This window comes from Pituophis catenifer, unplaced genomic scaffold, assembly GCF_029215685.1.
Source record: "Pituophis catenifer annectens isolate HBS135680 unplaced genomic scaffold, rPitCat1.0.hap2 SCAF_12, whole genome shotgun sequence".
NCBI classification, from domain to species: domain Eukaryota; kingdom Metazoa; phylum Chordata; class Lepidosauria; order Squamata; family Colubridae; genus Pituophis; species Pituophis catenifer.
In genome coordinates, this window is record NW_027256892.1 from 16809286 (window position 1) to 16824484 (window position 15199).

Below are 15199 nucleotides of genomic sequence, written 5' to 3' on the forward strand. Positions count from 1 at the left end.
ATAACACCGTGACATTATCTGACGGAGTCAAATTGTGCTTTCAACAGGATCTCCTTGCATCTTGCATATATTTACCGAGCATTGAGAAAGGAAACATTTATAATGCTAGAAATAAATTATTTTTCCGCGTCCACACGCTACTGCTTTGCAGCAAATCTCTTTCTTACAAAACTGCACACGCTCCAGTCCTTTGACACTGAGGAGAGGGGTAATTTAAATTCTCAGCTCTTCTTACATTGGTGAAATTGAGGGCGGCTTATTAGGTGCCAGGAGACTTGGAGGCCCAACCAACATGAAGTTCTTTATTAAAGAATCTTACTTTCTCTACGGGACGAAGAGAAATTAGGTCAAGTGAAATATATAAAGAATGGCAGAGGGTTGGTTTTTTTCCCCCAACTTTCTGGGGAATAACAATAACTCTGCTTTTGTTGCTAAGAGGCTAGAGAGAAAGAAAGAGGACAGCCAGATTTAAAAAAAAAAAAAAGCCCCTGAAATACAACAGTGTCCCAATTCAGACACAACATATTGTTAAAAGTATGTTTCCTTCATTTTACAGCAAAACAAAAAATCCATTTCACTGTTAACTACTTGCCGCCTAATTTTTTTCACACTAATTTTCTATTTGTTTGAGCAGGACTTTCTTTTGTTTTTTCACCAACAAAGCTAATATTCCAAGAGAAGAGAATACATGTAGCTCAGGGTTGGGCTGTGGTATCTTTGGTACTACTCTCTCTCTCTTTGCTTGAAGGCATTTTGTTACCTGACTAGGTAATATCTTCAGTGCTTAGGGGATATGGAGTTTGTAAACAACCAACGTCGAAAAGCTCCAAGGAGTCCAGAGCTAATATAGTCACTAGCAAAAAAAACTTAGCAAGCTCATTTGGTAAGTCAACATAATTAATCAAAGATGAATACAGACATTAGCAAGTCGCTAACCTTATCAACCAGATAGTTCAAAAATGACGCCTCTGCTCGAACAAAACATGATTCCGCAGCTCTAGGAAAGGAAAGCCTACAGAAGGTTGGTCCTTTTATCTTCTCGCAAATTGAATCCAACAAGATTCACACCGTGAGCAAGCATTTTATACCTCTGCCAGGATATAGAGCTGGCTGGGGGATTCTGGGAGTTGAAGTCCACCCATCTTCAAGCTTCCAAGGTTGAGAAACACCGGTATAGAGGTCGATGTATTAAAATCAATGTTAACTCAGCACTCATTTTTCATTTTGGACTGGTAAGCAGGGGTTTTTTTTTGTTTTGTTTTGTTTTGTTTTTAGAAATATTGTCAACTGTTAAGACAAATTCTCCCTGGAACAAAAAAGAAACACTGGCCAGTCGCCAATGTCCCCTCTGCAGTCAAGGTATTGAGAAAATGATAACAGGGGCAGTTACGGATATTTGTTAACGGGAAAGGCAAAAGGCTATCTTGACTCATCCTAGTTTGCTTTCAGACAGAAGGTGTGACAAAGACGTTATAAAGTCACAACTGCTCGGGGTCTCGATAATTGAAGAAGCTCCTCTCTCTGCGTTTAAAGTCTGCTAAAAGGAGCTTTTTTTTTTTCTATGTGGGGGGGAAAAAACGAGGGAAGTCAATCACGCGACGCTATTCCGCAGCGTCAGAGGTACAGATGGCACCGGCACTGTCTCGTTTATGATAAAGCTAGAAAACCTTCAAGGTCCGTTCGGCTGCAGTTCAGCAGAATTTTATTTTGCAATGACTGAATTTCCTCGAAAAGAAAACTACTCCAAAAGAAAGTAATTAGAAAGAAAGAGACGATTAAAAAGAAGGAAGAAAGCACCCAAAGGATAGCTGGTGGGATTCTTTCCAATCCATGGATCAGCAGAGGGGATGTTCAGAAAGAGAACTGAACAATATATATTCTGATTTATTTTCCCCTTCGCAGCTCCTAGCCTGGTCCAGCCCAATTTTTAAACCTTTCCTGTTCTCGTTGTTAGCTTCTCCATCAACATTGAAAGTGATCCTGCTCAGTTCTGGTTCTGAACGATTGGCCTACCATGCACAGAGTCTCAACTCTCTTTCCCTGCTTTCTTTCCAATATTTTGTTGGGTTGGAAACAATAAAAGCAGAAATAAAATTCCTGTGCAATGCTCAGACTGCCTACTTTCTCAATCTGCCTCCAGCTGGACGTCAATTCTAGAGGTTCCCTCCTCAATTTAACGTGCTGTGACATATTTACATTTGTGTCATGTGTGCATGCCTGTAGTGTATACTGGTCAGAATCCATCACCTGCTCCCAAAGCAAACACATTTGAAGTTGTATTCATCAAATAACTAATTCAAATTAACTGCCTATAAAATAAAATCCCCAATTTGGGGGGGACCCCACTTTATTTGGCAATCAAGGTAGCTTTCTCTTACATACAAGCCACTCTGGCACACAAAGTCACCCTTTCCTTCACTTCCATCGGAAACAAGAAAATAAAAGGAAGGGGAAGAAAGGAAGAATAGAATAGAATAACAGAGTTGGAAGGGACCTTGGAAGTCTTCGAGTCCAACCCCCTGCTTAGGCAGGAAACCCTACACCACTTCAGACAAATGGTTATCCAACATCTTCTTTAAAACTTCCAGTGTTGGAGCATCCACAACTTCTGCAGGCAAGTTGTTCCACTTGATTAATTGTTCTAACTGTCAGGAAATTTCTCCTTAGTTTAAGTTGCTTCTCTCTTTGATTAGTTTCCACCCACTGCTTCTTGTTCTACCCTCAGGTGCCTTGGAGAATAGCTTGACTCCCTCTTCTTTGTGGCAGCCCTGAGATATTGGACCACTGCTATCATGTCTCCCCTAGTCCTTCTCTTCATTAAACTAGACATACCCAGTTCCTGCAACCGTTCTTTATATGTTTTAGCCTCCAGCCCTCTAATCATCTTTGTTGCTCTTCTCTGCACTCTTTCTAGAGTCTCAACATCTTTTTTACATCGTGGTGACCAAAACTGGATGCAGTTTTCCAAGTGTGACCTTATCAAGGCATTATAAAGTGGTATTAACACTTCACCTGATCTTGATTCTATCCTTTTGTTTATGCAGCCTAGAACTGTGTTGGCTTTTTTGGCAGCTGATGCACACGGCTGGCTCCTATTTAAATGGTTGTCCACTAGGACTCCAAGATCCCTCTCACAGTTACTACTATTGAGCAACATACCAGGTACAAGGTACAAGAGAAAAGGAAGAGAAAAAAATGGAAGGGTTAATCCACAGTTTCAGCAGTCAATGTCTGTTATCATTCTGAGGTTTGTTTGTTTTTTTCTATTCTGCTCAGCAAGAGTAAGATGGCTCACTCCCCCAACCCCATCCCACGCACACCATTTATTTTACCATCAATGTTGGATTGTGACTTCTGCTTAACGTCAGCGAATCGTTTTAATCACTACTCCCTGTCCCAAAATTTACACAGGGCAGGCTAACGGTATTTTAATAAATATAGCCACTTGCTATATACCAGCAGGAGTCTTATTAACTTAGAAACTATTTTGATAGGACAGGTTTGTCTGCCTTGCATGCTGGCGTCTGATTAATTCTGCCATTTTCTCTATTCTGTGCAACCCATTAAAAATCACTGAAAGCTATGCTACTTTTGGCACAGCCTTTGCCTGAAAAACTGGCTTTTAAAAAAATACATCTGTGAGAGAACACATGCTAAAGTATATCTAACAGGAAGGAAAAAAATGATAGAGGTTTGTCCAGTCACTATAATGGGACTTGCCCAACACTCAGCATTTGGACTACCAAAATATGATCAGGTCTTTATTGAAGTTATTATCCACGCGCTCATTTAAAAACATAGAGCTTGCTATCAACTTAAGCTAAAGCAACCGTTTTAAAATAAAGAATAATCAAAAACAGATCATATTGATAAGATTGCTTTGTCTTTAGATTGAATTTTACATAAGCCATTTAAGTCACTTTTGTGTCAATCTGGTTACCGACTCTTTATTACTAACGCTAGTTTTAGTAGGAAGATACTTTAACGTTGTGAGATGCTCCGTCACTGGAATTTTTCAAGAAAAGACTGGACTATCGTTATAAGGACTTCTGCCTTGGGCAAGGGGTTGGACTATAAGACCTCCAAGGCATGGGTGTAATGCTCCCAGATAGGACCGGATCGCCCGGTCCAGTAGCGATCTTGGCCGTTGGTTCGGCGATCCGGTAGTGACGGTGGAGCAAAGCTCCGCCCACCCGCCCGGGTGTCATTACTTCCTGGTTTTAACCAGGAAGTAATGTGTTTTTTACCTTCTGCGCATGCGCAGGTTTTGTGAGCGCGAGCGAGCGAGCGCACGGCGCATGCACTTCCAACCCGGTAAGGAAGGTAAGTAGATTTCACCCTGCTCCAAGGTCCCTTCCTTCCAGCCCTATGATTCTATGACTCAGTATACATATCTCCTTTAGTCTACTCTTATTTTTTAACAAATAAGGGAACTGCTTTTATTTATGAAGCACTGGGGCAGAATTCCATTATTATTCCCCAGTGACTATGAAAATAGAAATGATTATGTTCATTTCAAATACAGGGAAAGATTAAGGATTCAAAACAGGACTGACAGTGTGTGATGCAATGGGCATGCATAACAGAGCCTGCTGATCCGTAAATCACCGTGGAAGCAGGAAGTTTGGAAATTAAATACAAGATTGCAAAACAGGCAGACGATAAACGTACTGGACCATTAGGTGAGGCTAGAAAATATGTGTTAAAGACGAAGCATCTCCATGACAACACATGAAACAGTTTAACCCGATTTAACATTCTCTCACCTGTATATTGCCAAAGTCCACATTTTCATAATGGAAGTGTGCACATTCTGCCATCTTTGGAAAATGGCCTTTGGTGAAGGACAATCTGAAAGACAGGGAGGAAGTATATTATTGCAGAAATCAGAACCGACACTTCAATCAAGTAAAGGTTCTCCTGACATTGTCATCGGAATGTCTTGTCGTTCCAAATCCCGCAGAATATGGGAGTATCGTCTATGTAACATAAAAAGAAACAATAAAGGAAAGGTTTCTAGGGAAAGAAGCAAACTATCAAGTATCATTTGTTGTTACAGGACAAATTCCAGCTAAAAAGAGTCTGCACCTGAAACTGAAATATGAAGGCAAGGAATTCATCCTTTAACGTGCCAATGTTAGCCCCGGCACGGCCGGCGCTGCCACAGCCCACCGAGCTAACCTTGATCCTACTGCTTCCAGGAGGCTGCCAGCCACTGCTACAGCCTACTCCCATTCCTGAAGGGAAGGAGGACGTCATAAGGCAGCCGGCAGCCTTCTCCACTGTTGAATTGCAAGCATCTCCGAGCGATGGGAGGCTCCCAGAGGGAAGGAGTAAGTGTAGCAGCCCTGAAAGTGCTGGCCTGAACTGGGAGCTGGAAGTGCTGGCAAGACCGGGGCTGAAAGAGCTGAAAGTGCTGGCAGGACTGGGGCTGATTGGGGGTGATTGTGGCTTGCTGACATTCCCTGTACGCAGTAGGAAGTAAGTAGGAATGAGGTGGGTGTGACCAGTGTGCGGGCGGATAGCCCATGGATTAGGAGAGGGTGGGGCTGCTTTAATGGGCTGCCTAGGCACAAGACTTTATAAGGTGGTGGGGAGCACGGAGCAATAGCTCCAACAATATTTCCTTTCATTATTTATGGATGTCAGTCTGTACCGATAAAGCATCTTCTAACCATCATCATCAAGGTTTGGAGTCTTTTATTTCGGAACCTGACAGCCAAGAGAGCTAGCTAGAAGATTGAAGGATAGCGAAGCAAACCAAGAAACACGAATGAACTTCATATATCTATCCCAACTGACAGAAATTATCTGTGAAAATAATTAAAGAGTCCATCAGTTCTATACTGGTAGACCTGGGAACCAAACATGTCTTTTAATTATTTTCTAGCTTTGACTTGGGGTTACAGAATGATAGGTATTGCTGAAGCTATATTATAGCAGTGCAAAAACTATTTTAGTGTCCTGCAGCACATTTTTTTTTTTGGTGGTGAACAAAGAGTGTTTGATCATCAGTCATTCTTCCTTTAGGACTTTAAAAGAAAAATGAGATTTAGCACCTGGTCTTTCCCCACTAGAAAACAGGGTCATCAGCCTTCTCTTGCAGAATCAGCACATGATTGATGAGAGTTCTGAACAATTCCATTCCTGGATAGTTTTCTGAACTTCAAATCATTACTGGAGCCAAAGATGGATCAAATACAAGTCCACCCTACTAGCGGATTAAAGTGGGAACAGAGGGGATTACAGAGGAAGAAAGGAAGTGAAGCTCAGTTCAAAGGAGTCCTTTCTCAAATTTGTGATAGTTAAGGAACATATTTTGCCATACTTTCCTTGTAAGTGACAGTCAGAGGCACTTTTTCTTCTTACGTATAGAAAGTTTATGCTTTGATTCAGCAAGTCATCAAGAGAAAACATAAACCTAAAGAAGCTAATCTAAAGCTTGTCCTGATGTCTGATTTGAGATAGGAGGCTCTGCTATCAAAATCAAAAGCAATGAGATAGAATTGGTGCAATCCCAATGACAAGGTTGCAATTAAGATAAAGCTCTCTCTATCTGTGGAAGCCACTGCACCAAAGACTGGAGCCTGAGGGCACAGAAGATGAAAGCAGACGAGGTGGCTCTAAATAGCGGTTGGTATAGAGATCTGTTCATGATAGTTACTCTGGTAGATGGGATGCAGCACAGAATCCCATGGTTCCCTCCCAACCCGGGGTGAAATTCAACCGGATAGGACCGGATCGGGCGAACCGGTAGGTACGATTTGAATCAGTTCACCAAACCGGTAAAAATAACCCTTGGTTGGCCCCTCCCACGGCCACCTGGTCACCTGGTCACCGCTCACCTCTTCCAGCCGCTCGCTCGGCTCTTCCAGCCACTCGATATTCCACAGAATTCAACGTTAAATGCAGCAAAGAGAATCCGAACTTTCCTCCCTCCATTCACAGCAGAACTGCTGCGGCCTGTCCCTTTAAGGTAGTCCCTGGGAGGGAGGGGGCCAGGGGGGACCATAAAGGGAGCAGCAGCTCCGCTATAAATGGAGGGAGAAAAGTTCGGATTCTCTCTGCCACACTATTCACTAAGAGCCCTTCTTGTGCTCATACACACATTTTTTCCTACTGGGTTCTGTGGGGGTGGCTTGGTGGGAGGTCATGTGACTGAGTGGGCATGGCCGTGAGTAACATTGAGTTGGCCATGCCCACTCAGTCACAGGAACCCCCCACCAAGCCATGCCCACAGAACCGGTAGGGAAAAAATTTGCTCCCAACCCCTTACCCAGTTTAGAAATCGGCCCTTTTAATTTCAGATATCTGCACAATTGTAATAGGAGGAGGAAAAATAAAGCAGTAAAACACTTCATCTATTGGCCTGCCTTGGGTTTCTAGAAGTTAAAACGGGGAGGGGAAGAGGGAGGGGAAGACAGAAAATGTGGGCAGGCTTTCTGTTTAAGTGAGCATACTTCCTATGGGGGGGGGACACAATGGCTCAGCAGTTAAAGACATTGAGCTTGTCAGCTGGAAGGCTGCAAGCTGGGTTCGAGACTCAAGCGCCATGCAACAGGGTGAGTTCCCGTTCCTGCCCCAGCTCCTGCTCACCTAGCAGTTCAAAAGCATGCAAATGCAAGTAGATCAATAGGTACCATTTTGGTGAGAGGATGAGTGGGTTCTGTGAGCCTTTGGTGCAGAGCAGGGGTCCAACTTGTGGCGTCACATCATCACGTGATGTATCTCGACTTTTTTTTTCCCCTTCACTAAACCGGGGGTGGGGGTGGCCAGCGTGTGATGCATCTGGCCCGTGGGCCACTAGTTTGACACCCCTAGTATAGAGCCATTGTCATCACATGACCATGTAAAATGTCTTTGGACAATGCTGGCTCCCTCAGCCAAAAAACGGAGATGAGCACCACACCCTAGAGATGAACACAACTGGACAGGGGAAACCTTTACCTTTTATTTCTTACTAGCTGGACACCCGTGTTTCGCTACAAAACTATGTGATTGGGTGTGATAAATTGACACTTAAAGCCTGAAACTTAATGTAGAATGTGTAACTCCGTAGCATCAGAGCGTGTTAATATAAGGCAACTGGCAATTGGAACAGAGTTCTTTTCAGGTGGGGAGGGGGAGTAGAACGTCTAACTCCTTAGCATCAGAGCATGTGAATATAATACTGTATATGAAATAATGATGATCTGATGGTCATTTTGAAAAATCCTTTCTTAGCGAACACCTAGAAGCCAAGAGGAACATACATGCCAAATTTCAAGTTTGTAGGCTTTACCGTTCTGGAGATTTCGTGATGAGTGAGTGGTATTTGGCTTTTATATATATAGATTGCCTTTGTGCAACAGGGATTAATTTTACTTACTCCACCTGTATATCGACAACAAGTCAACCAGCATCTTGGAGTCAACATTTAGGAATGCCAAGAACGCCACTAAAGTTGCAAGGATGAAACAAAACATCTTACTTTTTCACATTCTTCACTTTCATGCTAGCTGTGCTGCCACAGGTCCGCAAGGATAACTCTCCAGAAATCTCAGGGATATCTGCGCCTCTTGCCTGCAAAAATAGAGAGAGAGAGAGAAAAATAGATGATTTAACACTTTAATTCATTTTCAGTAAATATACAAGACATCAATTTTGCTACCAACAGATTAGCTGCTGCCATAGGATTTGATAGTCTTAAGCAAGCGTGCAATACCTTTTACACTTCCAGATGGATGGCGTGTCTTGTCTCTACATGTACCAAATATTTTAACAATGTGAGTGATGTGTCCAGACATCTAAAAATAAGAAAATCTGTGTATTTTCGAGCAAGTTTTGAGAAACAGTGAAACAAAGAAGCATACAAATACTCTATTTGAAATATATTTTAAACTTAGTTGGGTCATTGTATGATAACTATAATCCCTTAATATTTTTTTATTAAAAGAAATAGAGGCAGAATAGGTTTTTTAAAAGCTTAGGTGGAAATGACACTAACTAAATTCAGCCCTTATCTTTCTATTTGCAGCAATATCTATTCCTGAGTTGGACACAGCAGTTTGAAGAAGGAGCTGTAAGTATCAGGCAGTTCGTGGGAGGGAGGGGAGAATTGTTATCCTGTTTCCTACAATTGGCATTGAACTGTTTCCTATCATTGTCAAGCACCTGCTCATAACTCAGTAATTACTAGATAGATGCCCCTTGTAGAAAATGCTGGGTATCAGCATAGCTTCCAATAGGCAGTTTCAATCTCCCTCTACTACAGGATGTAACATGGACACAACAATCATCTCCAAGCTTCCCTTAGAGGCAGTCTCCAATTACAGCTGTATACCTGCATATCATTAACATGTTGGTAGTAACTGCACCCTCAACCAATAGATGATTTCTCTCACAGAGGCTTCACTTAAATGTTAAAAGAATAAAGAAGAGGAGGAGGAGCCATTCAATCAAGTTCCTAACCAAACAGTTTTAAATGAGTCAGATCTAGTATTACCTCCAGGGCGGTCATGGAGACTAAGAGCCCTATCCTATAAAGGAATATAAACCTATCAACTCTTGGAACTTTTTGGTTAAAGTCAAGTATGAAGCTGGTTTGGGAATGGTGAAAGACTAAGAGATCATGAAGAGTGACTTTCAGAAAAGATTACTGTCCCATCCACAAAGCCACATCAAAACCATATCCTATAGGTCAAACCCCTTCAAACGTCTTCTATTTACTCCATACCTTCAAAGTGGACTGTACACAAAAGGAAAGGAAGAATAACAAAAATAATGTATATGTACTTAGGAGATATACTGATACCGGAAGCGCTATAAAGATCGAAATTGTGATATAAATTGTGACCCCTCACATCCTAGACATAAACTGTTTCAACTCCTACCCTCAAAACGACACTATAAAGCACTGCACACCAGAACAACTAGACACAAGGACAGGTTTTTCACCCATGCCATCACTCTGCTAAACAACTAATTCCCACAACACTGTCAAACTAGTTACTAAATCTGCACCAGTGGTGGGTTGCTCCCGGTTCGGCCGAGCCGGTAACGGTGACACTATTATGTCACCGAACCGGTTCTCTTTCTTCAGGAGCTGGGCCCTCCTGCCCGCCCCCGCATTATTCCGACCTTATATTTCTTCTTTTTTCGCCCAGCTGAGGGGTGCGGCAGAGCGGATTGCCGCACCTCAGCTGGGCAGATTCGCAACGCGCTTGCGCATATCACAAAGCGCGTGACCGAAGAGGCGATCGTGCGCAAAGCGCACACACAAAGAGAACTGGTAGTAAAGCCGGTTAGAACCCACCCCTGGTCTGCACTACTATTAATCTTCTCACCGTTCCCACCATCCATCTCCTCCCACTTATGACTGTATGACTGTAACTTTGTTGCTGGTATCCTTACAATTTATATTGATATTGTTTCCTGATTGCTTATTTGTTCCCTATGACTATCATTAAGTGTTGTATCTTATGATTCTTGATGAACGTATCTTTTCTTTTATGTACACTGAGAGCATATGCACCAAGACAAATTCCTTGTGTGTCCATTCACACTTGGCCAACAAAAAAATTCTATTCTATTCTATTCTATTCTATTCTATTCTATTCTATTCTATTCTATTCTATTCTATTCTATTCTATTCTATTCTATTCTATAAAATGAAGAAAATTGTTTAATAAAAACTATTTTTTAAAAAAGGGGACTGGTCATCTGACAAACCATCCTGCTTTTCATTTAATTCCGATCCTCTTCCTCATACTTTCATTTCCAACTTCTCATCCCTATGTTCTAACCTCCAACTTGTTCCTGGGTCCCCATCTCCCTGACTTCTTAATGGGGTGGTGTGGTATGGTGCTCCAACTTAGTCTCTCCAAGAAATCCCTCCAAGATATGGTGTTGCAAGCTATCAGAGATCTTCGCCTTAATCGTTAGAATTGGAGCTCCGGGCCTCCAATGCTGAATTTTACAGCAAGACCTGTGGCTGCCATGGGAATCCAATTCCCGCAGATCATCGATGGAGATTCTCAATCATCCAGGTTATGGGTGTTCCAAAAAGGTGCTTTTCGAAAGGCAACTGGACTTTCTTGGGTTTTTTTCCTTGAAAACTTTGTCAAACCCTGAAGCTGACCTGGCTGAGGCCATTTTGAGGCTTCAGTGCTGTCACAACTGGAGCTGTGGGAAAGGGAGGGGGGAGTAGAGATAGCTGAGGGGTTGGTAGCCAAAACAAAATACTTTCTCCTGGGAACCAAGGACATTCCCACCAGGTGTCCAGAAGGAGGGGACTGGAGTCATCCAGCAACTGGACTGTATCCTGATTGGACCTTGTGACTGATTGTTTGGAGGAAGTGAAAGAATTTTTACTTTTAATTAGGTGAAAACTGCGGGAACATTTAGAGTCGGTTTTCAGCAGTTCGTGCCAATATGATATATCCAACAAATATATTCTTTGACGAATTCAACTGCCTCGGAGTTTTGATTGCTATGGGTGTGTACCTTGGAACGCTGACACTAAGCTGACTCTTAACAAACTTCTCATCGAAGCTTCTCATCGAAGAAGCTTCTTCAGTTCTTCAGTTATGAAGAAGCTTCTTGGACGAGAAGCGAAACATTTTCAAGGGAAAAAAAACAAGAAAGTACAGTTGCCTTTCAAAAAGCATCTTTGGGACTGTTCCTGCAGGCCACTCTCCTCTTTATAGCTCGGCACAGGAAATTCTATCATCTTTAAATATTAGGCACCCAGATACATGCAACTGAAAAAAGCTGTTTGTTCTGAATGAAAACTGTATACACATTTGGGACAGTTAATTACTAATCAATTACTGAAATGTCACATGGCAAAGTAATTCTATAAAGAAGTTCAGTACTTCTGACAATGATTCGGAATAAATTTGTATAGACTGTAGGTTTATGGGCAGTATTAAGGCAGACATTTAAAGGTCATTCATTATTGGTTCATTTTATTACTATTGGAGAATCTTTTCCAAGGAAGCTGAGCTCACAGCCAAGAAAAACCCCAGCAATTGATGGTCTATTAGCTAAATGGGGAAATTTAGAAGCTATTGCTGTTTCAATTAGGCATAATTCATCCATTTTAATGATTGAATATAGTTCATCCCATATAATTATTGTATTAATAACTACAATAAAATAAGATAAAATTAATTATAATTTACACTTCAAACAACAGCCTAAACTACAATTAAATCAAAAACCGGAAACAGTGTGTTAATGCCCCACTGGAAAAGGAATCCTATGAAACTGGAAAGAAACTGGACTCATTCTCAAAAGAGGAAATCATTATTTTCTATTACAGTTATATAGACAACATGACTTAGGACTCCTGCTAAAATAACTGCCCTTGTGTAAAAAAAAATACATGTTTATTATTCCTTTGATACTTCTTTAAAGAATCAAATAAAATTTGTGCAGGTATTGTTCATAAAAAGGGTATATCTTTTTTGTTATTTTTTTAACTTTTAAATTGATAGTTGAAGTATTCTGCTGGCTGAATTTGCCAGTCCGGAAAATTTGAATCTGCCCCCAGCAAGATTGGCTAAAATGTTTAACAATATGTCCCCAAACTATTGAAAATGTAAACAAATACCTGGCACATATTAATACATGTGGTGGACTTGCATAAAGGTAAGGAAACTTTGGTCACAAATCCATATGTGGTTAGAAAAAATGATTAGACAACATATAGATTTTATGCCAGGATTGTTTTTATTAGACATTATATCAGATAGCTATGATAAAGGGACAATATATCTATTGTCCGGAAATGCGTAAGATCTCCAACCTCCGTGTATTTCGCTGTGCCCTCAAGACCCTGTTGTTCCGCCAGGCCGGGCTATCAATGTAATGATTTTTAAATTGGGTGTTTTAAATTTTGGGGTTTTAAATTTGAGCTGAAATTATTTAATAATTTTAATTACTTTTAACTGATGTCTGTCTTTGTGCTTTTAATAGGCTGTACACTGCCCTGAGTCCTTCGGGAGAAGGGCGCTATAGAAATAAAATTATTTATTTATTTATTTATTTTATTTAATATTACATATCTTAACTGCAGCAAGAATTGCATATGCGCAGCAGTGGAAGAACGAAAACACCCCTTCAGAGGATGAGACGATAAGGAAGATACTAGACTGTGCGGAAATGGACAGACTAACAATAAAAATAAAAGATAAAGGAGATAGCAGAATATTACTCAACATGGAATAGATTCTATCAATGGTTAGAAACATGAGGTAGAAGTTGGAATGCGAAAGAATCAGGTTAGGTGGACATGGAAAGAGATATTTTTTTTAATATCGATATAGGATTGTAAGTATTAGAATGACAGATAAGTTGACATACTAGAATATGATGGTCAGAAACTATTGTACAACACTAGCACTGTTCAAAATAGTATATATGTTATTCCATTTTTTATTTTTGTTTTATGGTAAATGGAATGCCAGGACAATTACACTGTATTCAATATATTTGTATGTAAACAATAAAAATATATGTAAAAGAGAGAGGGGGGGATGATTTCCCAACCTTCCAGAAGGTTAAGTGGGTAGGGGACCTCCAACTATCAGAGAAAGACTGTCCAAGAGGATGCAGCAACTACAGTAGAAGTACATCTCTGATGTTCTACCAGATAACAATGTTTAAGGGACCTGGCAAGAAGGGCAGAAGTCTGTTGCAGTAATGAAGGAAATGACTAAGAATTGACTGTGAAAAGAGTGATTGCAAGGAAAGCATCTTGATCTAGGAATGGATTCAACAGGCAAATAATATTAATTTTCACAAAGCCTCTCCCTGCCTATGGCTGCCATATGCTCTTTCAGAAGGAGTCATAACACCAAGAGGAACCTCCAAATTGGACACCAGCTCTGCTTGGGGGAATGCTACCCCATCCAGAGTCAATCATGATAAGTCACTGGAGAGGAGCTCAAAAATCTAAAGCCACTTGTCTTATTAAGGTTGAGATCCAGCCAGTTCTTCTCCATCCAGGCCCTTACAGCCTCGGGGTATATTCTGCATAATCCAAAACTCCAGTTATTGAATGCTTTATCCCTCTCTACAGAGTTACTGCACTGCACATTCAGCTGAACTATGGCAGAGGAATACTAGTAGCTGCATTTTTTATAGAAGTGCCAAGCTCAGTAGGATGAACTCATTATAAAGATAGCAGGCATTTTGCAAAAGTCATCTTCACCCAATTCCCATCAAATATCACTGAGAGAATGGAAAGGGGGAAAAAATAGGCAGAAGCTATTTTCTTTATAATTACTGTGGGGAAAAGAATCTGTCTCAAAAGAGAAATTCTGGTTTTTAATAAACAGGTCAGGAATCTATTCTTAGGTCCATCAGATTTGCCGGAAGTTTGGTAACTAATTATGTCTTAATTTCTTCATTTAGAACCTATTTCCAAACAGGCTCTGTTAGTAGCCATAACAGAAATTGCTCTGGCCTAATGAAGACATATTGGTTAATTGGAACAGGAACTTCATCAGTGTTCTCATAGCTATTGGTGATATTTTGCATTTGACAGGCAAGGCAAGGCCAGGCAAAAAACTAGGGGCGAAAATGTTGCATACTGACAATAAACCGGCTGGTAATAAAGCAATCAGAGAGCAATGATGATGCATCTATAGGAAGCTTACATGATTCACGAAAACTGTTATGAAATAAATGAGTTCCACGGCAAAGAGAATCTGATGTATATAGAAAGAGGTGCATTCCTCACATGGTGAATCATCTGGAGACACATTTTTATTTAAATGTGCAGGGGTGTCACAACACAAGGCCTGTACTGTATCATGTTGTTGTGGCCCGCCAGCGGCCTGCGCGGATCGTGGCTGATCCCGACGACGAGGAGGCTGGTGTGGGATCGCGCCAGCAGCCTGCGCAGCCGGCACTCGCGTCAGACAGCAAGGAGGCTGAAGAGGATGTGGTGCCAGAGGCAGAGACTCAGCCTGGGCCTTCAGAACCTCCAGAGGCTCCTTCAAGTGGAGAGAGCGAAGTGGAGGAGCCTCTCCTCAATGCTCGAGCACGCAGGGCTGCCAAAAGGAGTGGCTACTGAGGAGGAGGAGGTCTCCTCGAGAGTAAAGTTTGTGGCTAATTGGCCACTCCCTTAGCCTATTTAAGTCGCACACAGTTAGTAATTTCTTGCTGGAAACAATGTGTAATTATTACAGAGCATTTTGGAGAGTGAGTG

General features: G+C 41.3%; 1 protein-coding gene across 1 annotated transcript in view; it reads right to left on the minus strand.

Annotated features, from left to right (window-relative positions):
- Positions 1–15199, minus strand: part of ARHGAP32 (Rho GTPase activating protein 32) — a 130381-nt gene that overhangs the window by 104013 nt on the left and 11169 nt on the right. Inside the window, exons 2-3 of the mRNA XM_070952202.1 lie at positions 8471–8562; positions 4767–4851 (exon numbers count right to left, since the gene is read on the minus strand). Coding sequence (XP_070808303.1) covers positions 4767–4851; positions 8471–8562 — 177 coding nt within the window. The remainder of the gene's footprint in view (positions 1–4766; positions 4852–8470; positions 8563–15199) is intronic.